At 40.3% G+C, this 17324-nt stretch overlaps 1 protein-coding gene across 2 annotated transcripts in view; it reads right to left on the bottom strand.

The window, feature by feature from the left end:
* Positions 1-6289: 6289 nt before the first annotated feature.
* Positions 6290-17324, bottom strand: part of camk1da (calcium/calmodulin-dependent protein kinase 1Da) — an 85224-nt gene continuing 74189 nt past the window's right edge. For both annotated transcript variants that reach the window (XM_034163414.1, XM_034163415.1), the window contains 6 exons: positions 13479-13554; positions 12233-12345; positions 8210-8288; positions 8026-8113; positions 6722-6983; positions 6290-6587 (listed from right to left, as the gene is read on the bottom strand). In XM_034163414.1, the coding sequence (XP_034019305.1) occupies positions 6463-6587; positions 6722-6983; positions 8026-8113; positions 8210-8288; positions 12233-12345; positions 13479-13554 (743 nt within the window). In that variant the 3' untranslated portion in view covers positions 6290-6462. The remainder of the gene's footprint in view (positions 6588-6721; positions 6984-8025; positions 8114-8209; positions 8289-12232; positions 12346-13478; positions 13555-17324) is intronic.

The raw sequence follows: 17324 nt of genomic DNA, 5'->3' as shown, positions 1-17324 counted from the left end.
ATATGAAGCCTTAGGGTTTGATGACAAAGAACACTGAGAAAACAAAATATACGCCGTTTAAAAGCTAGGCAGACACATGGTTTAATAAGTCACTAAAAGCACTCAACAATCAGCTTCTTCTCCTGACTGTATTGAAACATGCACATAAAAAAGTGTTAGTTCTTCAAATCAAGTTGTAAACTAATCTTTAGTGCTCACAAAATATCCTCTGGGGATGACAGGAACTCTTTTAGGACTGAATAATTTGCAGATGTATGAATAAAAGAAAGCTCAAATCTGCCAGTATGCATAAGGTAAACAAAGCTGTCAGCTTGACGCTGGTGCTGCCGTCATGTACATCAGTTCTGCAGAATTCAAACGTGCGCTTTGACGCCAACGTGAGCCATCAGATTCACTTTTACAAAGGTAAGTCAACACTGTGAATGAAAGCTTAAAACCAGGTCAATTTTTATATTTAGCACTAAACTTCAGTCATTGCTGCATGTTTGTGCACATGCTCATTTTTGATCAGGATATGTCCTTCAATGTGCATATTAAGCAAATATGTAGGACTGCTTTTTTTCATTTGCGCAATATCTCTAAAATTAGAAAGGTCTTGTCTCAGAGTGATGCTGAAAAACTAATTCATGCATTTATTTCCTCTAGGCTGGACTATTGTAATTCATTATTATCAGGTTGTCCTAAAAGTTCCCTGAAAAGCCTTCAGTTAATTCAAAATGCTGCAGCTAGAGTAAAGACGGGGACTAGAAGGAGAGAGCATATTTCACCCATATTGGCCTCTCTTCATTGGCTTCCTGTTAATTCTAGAATAGAATTTAAAATCCTTCTTCTTACTTATAAGGTTTTGAATAATCAGGTCCCATCTTATCTTAGGGACCTCATAGTACCATATCACCCCAATAGAGCGCTTCGCTCTCAGATTGCAGGCTTACTTGTAGTTCCTAGGGTTTGTAAGAGTAGAATGGGAGGCAGAGCCTTCAGCTTTCAGGCTCCTCTCCTGTGGAACCAGCTCCCAATTCAGATCAGGGAGACAGACACCCTCTCTACTTTTAAGATTAGGCTTAAAACTTTCTTTTTGCTAAAGCTTATAGTTAGGGCTGGATCAGGTGACCCTGAACCATCCCTTAGTTATGCTGCTATAGACTTAGACTGCTGGGGGGTTCCCATGATGCACTGAGTGTTTCTTTCTCTTTTTGCTCTGTATGCACCACTCTGCATTTAATCATTAGTGATTGATCTCTGCTGTCTTCCACAGCATGTCTTTTTCCTGATTCTCTCCCCTCAGCCCCAAACAGTCCCAGCAGAAGACTGCACCTCCCTGAGCCTGGTTCTGCTGGAGGTTTCTTCCTGTTAAAAGGGAGTTTTTCCTTCCCACTGTCGCCAAGTGCTTGCTCACAGGGGTCGTTGTGACCGTTGGGGTTTTTCTGTAATTATTGTATGGCTTTTGCCTTGCAATATAAAGCGCCTTGGGGCAACTGTTTGTTGTGATTTGGCGCTATATAAATAAAATTGATTTGATGCTCTTTCTTGGTGCTTATAGTTGTTTTTAACTATGTGAGCACATACAGAGTTATAGAGTAAGGTTTATCCTGCATTCTCTGCTCAAGCGATCTACAATTTTTATTTTTTATTATTATTTATTTAAGAAAAGAAAAAGTATGAACATCTCTTGCAAGGTGAAATACCCATTTTAACCATAGGGGCAGTATACCCATAGCCTACAAGGAATGAAATACAAAGAAGAAAATCAAGCTGTTCCTTGCCAAAACAAACAAACAAACAAACAAACAAAAAAGAGTATTGGACATACCATCTATCATTTGACATGGCTGGAGAATTTTTAACATCTTAGAATTACAAATTAACACAAAAAGGTGGAAAGCACACAGGGTGGGGGGGGGGCGGCGCAATAATTCTGCAATAACTTGTTGCGTCAATCCTGTGTTATGCTTCTTTTTTTTGGTTATTGTGGCCATAGCAGATGGTCACCCCACTGAGTCTGGTCTGCTTGAAATTTCTTCCAAAAATCACTAAAGGAGTTTTCCCCTCATCACTGCTGCTCAGTAATATGCTTGCTCAGAGGATGGCTACAGTCTAGATTTTAGATCTTACTTGTATATAGTGTCTTGAGTTGACTTATGATTTGGCGCTGTATAAATAAACTGATTTGAATTAAAAGTATAAACACATACCTCAAAGAAGTACACCGTATGTGCACCGAAGCATGTAAACATGGAGGAATTGTTTTAATTACTCACTGAAAGAAAAGCTGCTGTGGTGGAACAGTGAACAAAATGCAGCGAGAGGACAAAGTTTTCAAATGGACAGTATTGACAAATACGTCTTAGGGTTTGTTTTGGTTAACTGCATTGGTAAGTAGGTCAAGCGCAGCAAGCTAGCCAAAAGGGAATTCCACACTGTATGATGAGGTGTTGATTTCTGTTGTATTTGACTTCAATTTATGTTTTGACAAGTGGAGACACTCTAGATATACAATCGGGAAATGATTAACAAAAAAAGGGCGATTTATCAATGTTGAAAGGGATCATAGCTCAATAACTTTCTCCCAGGATAATTCGTTTTTGCCCACGTCAGTCGCTGACCCGCTGTCATCTCATGAATTCAACAGATAGAACACGATACACCAAACGTTCTACCGAGCACTAGTCTTTGGCTACGATTCACAATAAAGGGATAGGCCGACTTTCGTCTAAGAAAGATATGACAATCTGATATGTGTGAGTGAGCACCTGACATCGTAGTTTTTTCCGAGTTACGCCTCAAAGGCCAATAAAACCTCTGGCACCACCGAAACTAGTTCTAAATTCATGTCCGAGTCAGAAGAGGTTCGTGTCCGAATCCAGTTTTGACAATTAAAACATCAGTCTACCACATTAGAACATCTACCTACCACGTCACCCGAAGCTAGGTAGAATTTGGTTGCAGAACTCAACACTGCAATAAGGACACGGCTAACATGTGGAACCATAGACCATTAACTGTGACGCCGCAACATCTGGACCTCAACATTTACAGAAAATCCAAAACCAGTATTCACCTGCACACAGTGCAGCTGCAGTTTTCCCTGAGCGATTCAGAACTGGGTGCAGCTCAGCAACGCAAGGTGAGATCATGGCTTCATTAAGAGAAGAACAGTGGTGGGCAACAACTTCACTATCTTGGTCAGTGCCTCCACAGACACCAAATATGGCCCTATAAATGGACACGACTTTAGAATTACTCCAAATTCTGCACAGTGCCCCCAAATCCCATTTTATACACCGATGGTTTGTTTGGGTCAAAGCAATAATGCCATGGGGTAGAATTTGGGGGCACTGTTTTGTGCTTGGACAATTATAAAGGAGTATCCTTTTATAGTAGTAGGTAGCGAAGTACCTCAAAGAAGGTTTCTAACAGGTAGTCTTGTGTCAAGCCACCTTGTAATTGTGTTACCATGCTTAGTGGCTCCTTAGTCTGGGATTTGAAAAACATAAAACAATGAAATGAGAAAGCTGCAGTCCATAACATTCTTAACTGGAGACAGTTTCGTCGCTACTTCTGTCCCTCTGCTCTTTCCTGTTTTATCCTGAAACTGCTTCATGTTTGATAGCAACCTATACGTGTCCCTTAAGAGATGATTGTTATAAAATTCTTATAAAGTAAGACAAAAACTAATCACTCTTTCAGACAAGGGAGTTGGACAATGCTCCACTCTAACATCAACGCCAAAAGTTCTATAAAGTGCTATGATGTTTACTTTGTGGTGGATAGCTTAAGGTCTCAGTATACTTCAAAAGACATAAGTCAGTAGTGGAGTGCTTCTTTTCGACCATCAAATAGAGGCCAAAGCCTTTGCAAACATCTTGCTAGCCCCACCACTTGCACCATTTAGCCATTATTCACAATACGTCTTCAGGTCTTCATAAAACAACAACAGAACATGTATCACGATGCAAATGCTTCTCTGTCAGCATCTTTACATAATACAACCCTTTCCCTGAGGACAGGGTATATCATTCCACTACTTTGTGTGGGCCGACAAGAACATAAATACATGGAGGCTTTTCCAACCTTAATCTGCAGTCCTTACCGTATTTTCCGGACTATAGATTGTGCTTTTTAAAAACTTGTTTGGATGGTCCTATGACTTATATTTCAAAGCAACTTCTGTGTCCAACCCCCCTCCCCCTCCAAAAAAAAAGAAAACAAACAAACAAACAAACAAAAAAAAACAATTTCATAGAACCATAAGATGGTACCGTCTACAGGCATGACAAGCTGCTCCTATAAAGAGAATCTGTGAAATTAATAAATCATGCTCTCACTCTGAAACACCACACTCTTGAATAAAGAGAGGGAACAATGTTCATATTACACAACAATCCCTTTGTTTTCACTTTTTGGGACAGCCTCAGGACAACATGGAGAATAGCTATGCTAATGTAAGGCTAACTATAATGTTTTAAATATCTATAATCAGTTAAAATTTTATTTACACTTAGTGAGGTAATGTTGCACTCCTTTAGCTTCTTGATGTTTTCATCATTAGTGGTGACAATAAGTAGTTTATTCGAGTTTGTTGTACCTTGTACTACAAGAGGATTATTTAGTCTGTGCGCTTCTGCTCAATAACACAGTGTTTGCATTATAAATAAATAAATGATGTGCCTGTTAAATTCTTTTTGCATGAAGCAGCAGCACCACATTTAAAAAAATAAATTCAGCTTGCATATGTTTTTTTTTCTTTTTACAAAGCATTTTTGGACAGATGCGACTAATACTCCAGTGTGACACATAGTCCGGAAAATACGTATTCTCCCCACTTTCAGATAAAAGAAGACGATGTGCACAAGTACTTTTTTTTATCTTTTCATGCAACTACAAGGTGCAGAATGGCCAGAATTGTCTTTGCTAGCAACGACACTCAACAAAACCCAAGCAAAGAGATGCAGTGATGATGGTTAACAAAGGAGCTAGTTTTGTTAGTGACAGTCCTCTGTTTTATAACTTGGATATCCTGTGAAAAACCTGGAAACTCTTGCCTTAACCATCTTGATGTTTCGCTTGTATTAGTGGATATACGCTAGCAATGTTTTTCCTCTCGTCACAAAAGAAGCAGTTCATGAACTCTAAAAAAAAAAAAAAAAAGTCTATTGAAGGCCAGTGGGAGGGATCAAAAATGGCAAAGAAGTAGTAAGTCCTTTATAGATCCTGAGGCTCACTGGTGTCGGTGCGTATTCCCGGATTCCATGTTCAACTGCCCCTAGATAGGACACCAATCCAATGGAGGTTACTTCCCCAGCCAAAGCCAGTACCAGTTTACAGCTGGGTGGATTAGGACAATATAAGTGAAATGTCTTCTCCAAAGAAATATACAGCATAACCGGGACTCGAACCCAGGTCTAGATATTGGTAGCTCTTGCTTTGCACGTATGCAAGATATGTTTTTGTGCCAAAACCTTTCGAAGTATACTGAGGCTTCACCTTGTGGCTCTCTGCGTCTGAAATCATTCCCGACCCTTCCTGTGCAAAATAGATCAAGCGTTGACTCGTATTCCCAAATGTCAACAGTCATATGGGTACTTTTATTAAAGCACATCTTAAAGCAAAAACACATAAGCCCATACGGACATAGAAGACCTCTTAAAGGTGCTATGTGTAGCATTCATCATCGCCCGCGTCAGTTTACAACTTTAGCCTAGCCAATGTAAACAAGCAAAATGTCAGATCAGGAGTAAAAGTGATGCACACCTTTGCAGACATTTTCAGAGTAAAAATAGTAGAAGTAGCGTTAAAATTTAGAGAATCAATAGCACAATCTGGTGGGGCTTAATTTATCAACCATGCTGACCTTTTGCTTGCAGTATCGACACCCACGTAGAGCTCTCATTGTAACGCCAGTGACGCGCTTATTTGTAGAAGTTACACGTACCACCTTTAAAATGACAACAGCAACAATAAAAAAATTAATAAATAAAACAATTCAGTTGTCAACAGTCAAATCTAAGTAGGAAAAAAGAGCTAAATATATGTGTGCAGGAAAGACCAGATTCAAGAGGGAAGTTGATGATGACTGACAGTGAAAACAGTAATGATGCCAGCGGCCACACGGTCAACCTGCCTGCTCGAGCGCCGAGCAGTCGCCGCTGTGCAGCCAGTAACAACCGGCATGACGCAGATCAGCGGGGACCCTTTGTGCCGTTTTGGCGGGTGTACCGTATGGCGCAGCGCGGTTTGAATGGGTGGCAGTACAGTCCTCTGCTCCCAGGAGCAGGGCAGGGAACTGGTTGGGGAGGTTGGAGGGTTGCCAAAGAGGAAGTGCGGTGAAGTCTAGGAGGGGCGAGGAAGATGTCGATCTTCTTCCTCTGCTGTTGTCCTCTGTCTCTTATTTATTTATTTGTTTTCTGCCTCTTTAGCTCACAGCGCTGTGGCCTCCCAGCTGGTTCCCCGTGGGACCTGGCGTCACTTGGTCTCTGTGAGCACTGGAGCGGGAACCGCTGAGGGGTGTGGCCTGCTTAGCTCTGCCCCCGTGGTAGTAGAAGACGCTGCAGAAGCCAAACTGCAGGGCGTGGCCGGTCCTGTAACACCTGAGAGGAAGGGGCCATTAGGTTTAGAACCAGTTGTTTTAACATTGCATGCTGAAAGAGTGTTTTTTTTTTTCTGCCTTCTAATAGCTCCTCTTATCTTTGCGGAACCACAGATGGGACCGACTGGTACTCACATTCTTTGCGTGGAGCTACAACGGTGCCATCTATGGAAGAGGTTTTGCTGGGGGCTGAATTTGCGTTCTGGCTTTGCCCCTCCTGTCCCATGTTTTGGCTCTGACCTGGCTGGCCCTGGACCGCCTGGTTCTGGTTTGGTGCCACTTTTTGTGTTTGGTTCGGTCTTTTGTGTGGGTTGGAGGGGTCTGTGCTGCTCGCCATGCTGCTCCCAAGCTGGAGCCGCCTCATGTGTCGAACAACCGCAGTGGCATTGAACGCTTGCTGAAAAGAGGCAACATGACATTATAAACGACAGCAGACAAAACCAAAGAACTCTCAGTTCAGGACAGCATTTATTTCAAGGTCGTGTCGTCCCCTGCATCTGTTTGTTGGTTGTTTGATGGCAGGATTACTTAAAAAATAATGACTCACTTTTATAAGAACACGGTGAGGTTTGGTTTAACCTTTGCCCGAAACTCTTATATTATGTACATTTTGGGGTAAATCCACAAAAAAAAAAAGACAGAAAAAGAAAAAAATGATTTTCATAAAACACTGTGTGTACTTTGGGCTTTTTCTTGCACAGATTCTTGCACACATAGTTATCCTGGTGCCACCACAATGTAGTCCCAGGTAAATACGTTTAGCGAGATGCAATTATGTGCACTACAGCTATGAACATTACAAGACTAAGGCACCGTACACTCTAATGAGTGCCATTCTACCTCGATTTATTTCTTAAATCATACAAGTGCGATTTGTGCGTCTCTAGCCAGTTTTAATTTGCAGCTCCCGGTGCAGCATGAGGTCCCCATACGGTTTCCATAAATTAGAGAGATTTGGATTTTATGATAAGAAATACTGGAAAAGTGTTTGTTATAACAATGAAATACTAAAAAGGCCATTTTCAACCCAACTTTGAAGTTAGAGAGAACAGCAGAGAATCTGCTTTCAATGACCGAGCGATAGCGGGAAACTACAACGATATGGTCGTCTGCCGCAGTTTACATTCCATTAAAAACATCTGAGGCCCAAACAATGCACAAGATAGATTTATTGTCATCACCCGGTCCTAAAGCAGATTTTACTGCCCGAGTACTTTTAGAGAATCCTCGTTTCTGTGGCAACAGCTGAGAGAACAGAGTGCACGATGAAGGTTAAAATCCTGCTTTTACCAACCACATCGTGGGCCATTTTACTACAGGGTGATTCATTTTCTAAAACCATGGACAATTACTGGCAGATTTACACTCATGCACGCAGTAGCCTGTTGCAACAGAACCAAAAACATGTAAAGAATAAATAGCAATAAACAAAAATTTACCCTCCACTTGCTCTTGGCGAAGTTCTTTCTCATCTGTCGACTGACTGACTCGTGGATGTTCTTGCAGAGAGCCGTATCCCCGGCAATCCTGACACACACACGCACAAATTTTCTATTAACACCACGTTTATATGTATTGATGTTTAGCCTTCTGTTCACCTGCCTTTATGTGTGTTTTTCTCACCAGGGATGCCTGAGTGCCTGTTCACAGGTGAAGCGCTTGACTGGATCTTTTTCCATTAAACTGCTGATGAAATCCTTGGCTGTGAGAAATAAACATCATATTGCCGTTTCAACACTGGGAAATATCACAATGGGTTTTTCAGACAATTTACGTACCGATTCATACATTTGCAAAATCAAATTATGCAGCAATTTTTCCAAATAATTTACTTCGATGTGGATGTTTTCTCAATCATCACCCATCTGCAAAGTGTAGCACACTGGATGCAGAGATGATCCATGTTTTTGTTGTAATGTTTGGTTTCTGGCTTGCCGCACATTCAGATTCGATCTTCAGATTCTCCAAATGTTACTACAACAATTTTACGAGAGCCAGGACGTTTGATTACGTTATTATACTATTAGCCTCATGTTAATGGCTCCATGCAGGTGAGATAAGATTTTTAAAGATTTGTTGCTAATATATGACATTTTGATTGATTAAGCACCCTCTTATTTGGCCAACCTTGTTGAGCCTTATGTGCCTTCCCAGGACCTGTGCTTTAAAAATACAGATTTACTTGTGTCTCAGAGCTGAATAATGGACTTTTTTTTTGCTTGTTTTTATGATTAGACAATATAATTCCTTCAATATGCTTAAATCTAGAATTAAATCTTATTTATTTGCTCAACTATGACAGTATATATTTGTAACAGTCATGCAGACTGGGCTTATATACATTTAAACTTGAGGAATTGGGACATTGGGGATTTTCCAAAGGACTGACACTGTCAAATCACTGATGATCCCATTCGTATTCCACTTGAAGGCTTCATGATTGTTTGGACAAATGGTTAATATGACCCCTGGATTTTATGAGTAAGTTCCGTCTACTCTTCTTTAAGCATTACGTCTGTGGTTTTTTTAACTGGTTTTAAATATTATATTCTTAATTGTTTCTGAAGATGTTTTAGCTTTAATTTCTTGATGTCTTTGGTTTAAGGTGTTTTACTGATGATGTGAAGCTGTTTGTTGTGTTCATTTTGGGTTGTAGGAAGAAACCTCAAGCAGTTCAGACTCAGTGAAGTGACCATCTGCTTTGGCTGGAACAACAACAACAACAAAAAAAAGGAATCCACAACAAAGAATTGTCAAACAACAGAAATGGTGCAGCTACACAACCATATTGAGCTCCCAAAGTGATGTCACAACCGCTTGACAACTGCTCGGCTGGTTCCACACAAACTGTTGCTAGGAAAAAATGAATGGCATCACAACAGCCTCGTTGGGTTATTATTCAGATGAGCTAAAACCGTCACAGAATCGGATTATGTGAGAAGTTGTAATTATTTCCTAGGTTACTATGAGGAAAAGAAATCAAATCAAATCAATTTTTTTTATATAGCACCAAATCACAACAGTTGCCCCAAGGCGCTTTATATTGCAAGGCAAAAGCCATACAATAATTACAGAAAAACCCCAACGCTCAAAACGACCCCCTGTGTATCAAGCACTTGGCGACAGTGGGAAGGAAAAACTCCCTTTTAACAGGAAGAAACCTCCAGCAGAACCAGGCTCAGGGAGGGGCAGTCTTCTGCTGGGACTGGTTGGGGCTGAGGGGAGAGAATCAGGAAAAAGACATGCTGTGGAAGAGAGCAGAGATCAATCACTAATGATTAAATGCAGAGTGATGCATACAGAGCAAAAAGAGAAAGAAACACTCAGTGCATCATGAGAACCCCCCAGCAGTCTAAGTCTATAGCAGCATAACTAAGGGATGGTTCAGGGTCACCTGATCCAGCCCCAACTATAAGCTTTAGCAAAAAGGAAAGTTTTAAGCCTAATCTTAAAAGTAGAGAGGGTGTCTGTCTCCCTGATCCGAATTGGGAGCTGGTTCCACAGGAGAGGAGCCTGAAAACTACCTAGGAACTACAAGTAAGCCTGCAGTCTGAGAGCGAAGCGCTCTGTTGGGGTGATATGGTACTAAGAGGTCCCTAAGATAAGATGGGACCTGATTATTCAAAACCTTATAAGTAAGAAGAAGAATTTTAAATTCTATTCTAGAATTAACAGGAAGCCAATGAAGAGAGGCCAATATGGGTGAGATATGCTCTCTCCTTCTAGTCCCCATCAGTACTCTAGCTGCAGCATTTTGAATTAACTGAAGGTTTTTCAGGGAACTTTTAGGACAACCTGATAATAATGAATTACAATAGTCCAGCCTAGAGGAAATAAATGCATGAATTAGTTTTTCAGCATCACTCTGAGACAAGACCTTTCTAATTTTAGAGATATTGCGCAAATGTAAAAAAGCAGTCCTACATATTTGCTTAATATGCGCATTGAAGGACATATCCTGATCAAAAATAACACCAAGATTTCTCACAGTATTACTAGAGGTCAGGGTAATGCCATCCAGAGTAAGGATCTGGTTAGACACCATGTTTCTAAGATTTGTGGGGCCAAGTACAATAACTTCAGTTTTATCTGAATTTAAAAGCAGGAAATTAGAGGTCATCCATGTCTTTGTCTGTAAGACATTCCTGCAGTTTAACTAATTGGTGTGTGTCCTCTGGCTTCATGGATAGATAAAGCTGGGTATCATCTGCATAATAATGAAAATTTAAGCAATGCTTTCTAATAATACTGCCTAAGGGAAGCATGCATAAAGTGAATAAAATTGGTCCTAGCTCAGAACCTTGTGGAACTCCATAATTAACCTTAGTCTGTGAAGAAGATTCCCCATTTACATGAACAAATTGTAATGTATTAGATAAATATGATTCAAACCACCGCAGTGCAGTGCCTTTAATACCTATGGCATGCTCTAATCTCTGTAAGAAAATGTTATGGTCAATAGTATCAAAAGCAGCACTGAGGTCTAACAGGACAAGCACAGAGATGAGTCCACTGTCTGAGGCCATAAGAAGATCATTTGTAACCTTCACTAATGCTGTTTCTGTACTATGATGAATTCTAAAACCTGACTGAAACTCTTCAAATAGACCATTCCTCTGCAGATGATCAGTTAGCTGTTTTACAACTACCCTTTCAAGAATTTTTGAGAGAAAAGGAAGGTTGGAGATTGGCCTATAATTAGCTAAGACAGCTGGGTCAAGTGATGGCTTTTTAAGTAATGGTTTAATTACTGCCACCTTAAAAGCCTGTGGTACATAGCCAACTAATAAAGATAGATTGATCATATTTAAGATCGAAGCATTAATTAACGGTAGGGCTTCCTTGAGCAGCCTGGTAGGAATGGGGTCTAATAGACATGTTGATGGTTTGGAGGAAGTAACTAATGAAAATAACTCAGAGAGAAAGAGTCTAACCAAATACCGGCATCACTGAAAGCAGCCAAACATAAAGATATGTCTTTGGGATGGTTATGAGTAATTTTTTCTCTAATAGTTAAAATTTTATTAGCAAAGAAAGTCATGAAGTCATTACTAGTTAAAGTTAAAGGAATACTTGAAAGAAGAGTTGATATGAATACAGAGTTCATGTATGCTGTGGCAGAATTAATTTAACACTCTGATAGTGTTGATTTAACACAATTTGGAGTGGGACCACATCTGATCACTGCAGTCCTTTTTACCTTTGGAAAAATTAATGTGTTGTAGCTTTAATTGGGACTAATTAAAGAACAAATCCAGTGCCTGTCAGGAAAAAAGTTATTAAAAATATTCTTTTAAACAGCCATCAATAAATAATTACTCTGTTTTTTGCAGATGCACATTTGTTCAGAGCAACATCTGATCTATTTGTTACAAATACAAAGCTCTTGGGGGACATAAATGTCATTTTTCTTACAGCGGATCCACACTCATGCACGCACACGAACACACACACACTTCGGGCGGCAGCCTCCGACTGGTTTTTACTGGCAGGTTTTGTGCATAGCTGTGGTGATGACTGATGACCCCCCCAAAAAACACACACATTCCAGGGAGACGACATCACCGGCGGTGATGAAGAGCTGCAGAAAGATCCACATGTGCCACATGCTGGAGAGAGAAGGAGGAAGAAGAAGAAGCAGATCACCTGAGTCAGATATGTCGTCCCAATACGGGGTGTCAAACTCGTAGTCAGCTTTCAGGATCTGTTCAAACAGCTTGGAGTCGTTTTCGTCGTAGAATGGAGGGTAACCGCACAGCCTGCAGAACGAGACTCAGTTATTCCCGCAAAAGTCCTACGTTCATCCATTACGGTTTCACCAAATTCTCACTGACTCATTCTGACATTCATTCAGTTACTCATCTATTAGTGTGCAGCTGCCGCTCCCAAACTCAAAAACATCGAGGCCCATGAGACTAACACAAAGTATTTCCACACAAATACATAGATAGAAAAAATGAATAATAATATATCACTTTAATCCAATAGCTTTGTTTTATTACGTCTTAATGCAATTTAAACATAATCAATTTTTTTTTTTTTGGTCATTTTAAACACAGCAGTAAGACTGCACAAATCAGCCAAAGTTCCACTCAAGACTCTCCCTAATGAGCGAAATGCTGCTCAGCCAAATAAATCATATCCAGCTCATTAAGGGGCTTCTGAACGCATGACAGATCATAAAAAATTCATTAACATGCCATTCTCCATTGATACAATCACAGCGCCTGTCGTGACAAAACACAGCCTTTCCCTTTTTGTTTTAGCCGCTTTCTCATTTGGGTAAATACTCCACCGTCACTCGGCTCACATTCCGCTCCATCGGACTCGGCATGCACAAGCCCGCGGGAATTCAATCGTAAGCGGCGGGACGGAGGGAAAGCGGGTTCCACCTGGTGTGAAGAGACGCTTCGTTTTTGTTTTCCTGCTTCCACGTTACACTGAAGATTTGACAGCAACACACCTTACACCCCACTGACTGAACACACACACGCGATCCAGGATGTTTATCATGGCTGATTACCTGATTTGATCTTTCCACCTGAGCAGCAGCAAAAAGCTAACAAGGTCTAAATCCCAAAGCTAACTGTGCTAATTGCCAGCAGGAGGCTGCGTCCTCTCTGCACCTGACTTTATTCACTTTAAAGCAAACATTTTGAACATAAATTTTTGATTTTCTGCAGATCACACGTGGAGCATCTCAGGGGGTTACAGATGGATTATTATATACTAATTTTCTGTTTGGTTACTGCAGCTTGTTGCAACTGCAGAATGTAAAATGTTAGAGGAAAAAAAAAAGAGCATAAAACCATTGTTGGATTTCTGCTTATAAAAAGCTGGACTGCCACCAGATGTATAATGTTATGCAACATGACAACGGGCTGGTACTCACAGAATGTAGGCAATAACTCCAATGGACCAGCAGTCCACTGCCTTGCTGTACGGCTTCTGGGCAAGAACCTCTGGAGCTGAGGGACAGAAATTTATTTATTTATTACCATGCTTTGAAATAACAGCCTTATGTGTGTATAGCAGTATCTTAAAAATTCAAAGTGGTATTTCAGTCAACACTGGTGCGCAAATTCAAAGGACTTTCCTCTTGTAACAGATTATATCAAGGTCAAATCTGAAGGCATCTTCAGAAAGAAATGGCAACATCTTTAAAATGCAAAGAACAATTTCAATGGACCTTCATTAGATAAACTGAACAGACTGTCTTCTTGCAGTACAGGTCATGTCAAGTTCAAAGGTCAAATTAAAGATCATCGTCCTGACCATATCTCAGAAACTAGATGAGATGCTGAAACAGTCTTCTGTTCTACTGGATCTATTAAATGTATGACCTTTGACATACCAGATATCACATGATGAAAATTTTGACATTCATAAAAGATGTCATAAAATGTGCACACACACGCATGCACACTTCTTCACTTCTCACATGCTAATAATGTTAATTTGATGCTATTGTATCAGTGCAGAAATAGATCCTTGTATTTAGTATCATTATAAAATGACGTAAGTGCTGCTTCATTATAGCTGGTGGCGATGACGTACTGCAGCTGCCCGGATGCCTCGTTGTAAAATTGATTTATTCATGTACCGTACTTTTATTTTGCAGTAGCTTTGTGGCTGGACTTAAATCTGGATCGTGTTACTGTCAGTGTTTTTCTTTCTTTCTTGTCAGCTTGAGCCCTAATTAAACCTGCAGCAGTATTTGTTTTAAAATGTGAAACTACAGCTGTTTTATGGGGGTGAAAGGAGAGAAAAGTTGCAAACGGACATCGTCTTTCTAAATTAAAATCTCACGTCGGTTCAGTTAAACTGTGGGAATTTTTCTCAGATACTCAAAAACAGTCTTGGCCGACCTATAAAAAGACTCTAAAACAACTGAGGTAAACAGTGGACCTCATTCAAAAATAAACCAGCAAACGCTTTTGTTTGCACAAACTGGCAATAAAAGTGGAAACAACCTGCAATAAAACAAGCTGATGAGACAAAGTGTGAACCTGACATCAGGCCTGGGTTTCCTGTAGGTTTCATCTTGTCTCGCTGCAGCGTCACACATTCTATGATCTAAGGGCGATGATCATTCACAGCACAAATGAGGTGTTCAAATTAACTCTGAAACGCTTGATGGAGCTTTTAAAACTGTGCTTAAACTTGGAAAGTGTTGGAGTTATTTTCCAGTTGACCATTTCAGTATTGAGGACTTCTTGTGACACAGTTCAGTGGCCGTGTAACAACAGTGCTGCTGACTCATAACCTAAAGGTTGCAGGTTCAAAACCAACCTGATGCCTTTGTAGTGCTCTCAGAGTAAATACCTGAATAATTTTAATTACATACCAGGGTTCTCACTAGCGCAGTTGAGCATAGGGGGCCCCTATGCTGTGATTTAACCAACATAGGGGAGTTTTCTGTTTGTTTTTTTTCCTCTTTTTTAAAAGGACGTGTGACATGTTATTTATTGTCCCAATTTGCAACACAAAGTGGTCCTCAAAATGCAGGAAACAGTGTTTCAAAGGGTTCATTTCAAAATTTTCTCAGGGGATGCTTTTGGACCCTCCCACAATGCTCGCACCTGCAATGCTTGTTGCGTGGCTATGCCTCGCTAAGTTCCCCCCTATGCTATGAAAAAATCCTGGTGAGAACCCTGCATACTGTTTTAAAATACTCTCTACAGTGTTGTAATTAACATTGTTGAGACTTAAAAATTTTAACTCTTGCAGATTATTGAATTTTTAACTCTGTCTCGTGATAATTTCACTTTGAAAAGCGCACAGCTGTCAAGTCAGTGGACAGTGACAGTTTTTTTGTGTGTGTGTTAATTTTGCCTCTGCACACCAATGGGGAAAAAGCATTTAAGTAAAAAGAAAAGGTAAAATTTCAGCTACAGATTGCTAGAAGGCACAGGGGAGACCCAAGTCTAGATATAAACTGCTTTCTTGAAAGAAAATTCTGTTTTTGAGAACTTTACTCCAGACAAATTAACAATAGAGTACCGTGCTGTTTGTGTTTTTTTTTTATTGATTGATGTTCATGAAGGATTTGTTTGTCCAATCACTTATGGGCTTTGCAAATGGATGTATACAAATGGCTGTAATTTTTAAATGGTCAATACAATATTTTTATTAAGCCCCTTGAATTACAGAAAAACTACACTACAACTACATCTTGTTTCAGTTAATCTACAAACAATACAAAAATAAATAAATAAATATCACTGTCCAAATACTTATGGCCCTTACTGTAACCTGATAAATTGCTCATTCATAACTAGGCTTTTTGCTGTGTTCTTGCTTCTTCTGGACCTGCTGAAACTGCCTGTGTATATTAAGAACTATTTAAGTGATTCTGGGTGATTTATTGCCGTTATCGTTACAAATTCACATTATCAAAATACTGTATTTTAACTTCTTTTTTTTTTTAAAGTTTGTAAAAGCAGACTGTCCTGATCTGACCCTCTCGTTGAGCTCGTTACTGAGCCACAGAGCCAATTATTGGTAACTGTGAGCAAACCAAAACACCACCTCCCACAGGCCGGGCTAACTAGAAATAGATTTGGCCGTAGTCAGATATGAAGAAATATTACTTGTGTCTGGAGCAAAATATAAACTTTGCACACGTGCAGAATCGAAGTGCTTAAGTTTGTTTATAGGTCTGCAGTGACTCACCGTGAATGTACGCGTGTTCTTGTTTTGCAGGACTCATTTTTGCACACTGAGCTCATTGTGTCTGTTACTCACGACTTCAAAAACTGAACGCAAGGTTGGTTTTAGGATTAATAGAGAACTCAAATATACATGTCTGGTTGGTTTGGTTAGAAACGCTCATAAAATCAATCAATCAACTTTTTTTTTATATAGCGCCAAATCACAACAAACAGTTGCCCCAAGGCGCTTTATACTGTAAGGCAAGGCCATACAATAATTATGAAAAACCCCAACGGTCAAAACGACCCCCTGTGAGCAAGCACTTGGCAACAGTGGGAAGGAAAAACTCCCTCTTAACAGGAAGAAACCTCCAGCAGAACCAGGCTCAGGGAGGGGCAGTCTTCTGCTGAGACTGGTTGGGGCTGAGGGAAAGAACCAGGAAAAAGACATGCTGTGGAGGGGGGCAGAGATCGATCACTAATGATTAAATGCGGAGTGATGCAGACAGAGCAAAAAGAGAAATAAACAGTGCATCATGGGAACCCCCCCACAGTCTATGTCTAAAGCAGCATAACCAAGGGATAGTCCAGGGTCACCCGATCCAGCCCTAACTATAAGCCTTAGCGAAAAGGAAAGTTTTAAGCCTAATCTTAAAAGTAGAGAGGGTATCTGTCTCCCTGATCTGAATTGGGAGCTGGTTCCACAGGAGAGGAGCCTGAAAGCTGAAGGCTCTGCCTCCCATTCTACTCTTACAAACCCTAGGAACTACAAGTAAGCCTGCAGTCTGAGAGCGAAGCGCTCTATTAGGGTGATATGGTACTACGAGGTCCCTAAGATAAGATGGGACCTGATTATTCAAAACCTTATAAGTAAGAAGAAGAATTTTAAATTCTATTCTAGAATTAACAGGAAGCCAATGAAGAGAGGCCAACACGGGTGAGATATGCTCTCTCCTGCTAGTCCCCGTCGGTACTCTAGCTGCAGCATTTTGAATTAACTGAAGGCTTTTTAGGGAACTTTTAGGACAACCTGATAATAAAGAATTACAATAGTCCAGCCTAGAGGAAATAAATGCATGAATTAG

Source organism: Thalassophryne amazonica, chromosome 22 (assembly GCF_902500255.1).
Source record: "Thalassophryne amazonica chromosome 22, fThaAma1.1, whole genome shotgun sequence".
NCBI lineage: Eukaryota > Metazoa > Chordata > Actinopteri > Batrachoidiformes > Batrachoididae > Thalassophryne > Thalassophryne amazonica.
The sequence above is the reverse complement of the archived record's forward strand: the minus strand, read 5'-3'. Positions and strand labels throughout refer to the sequence as shown.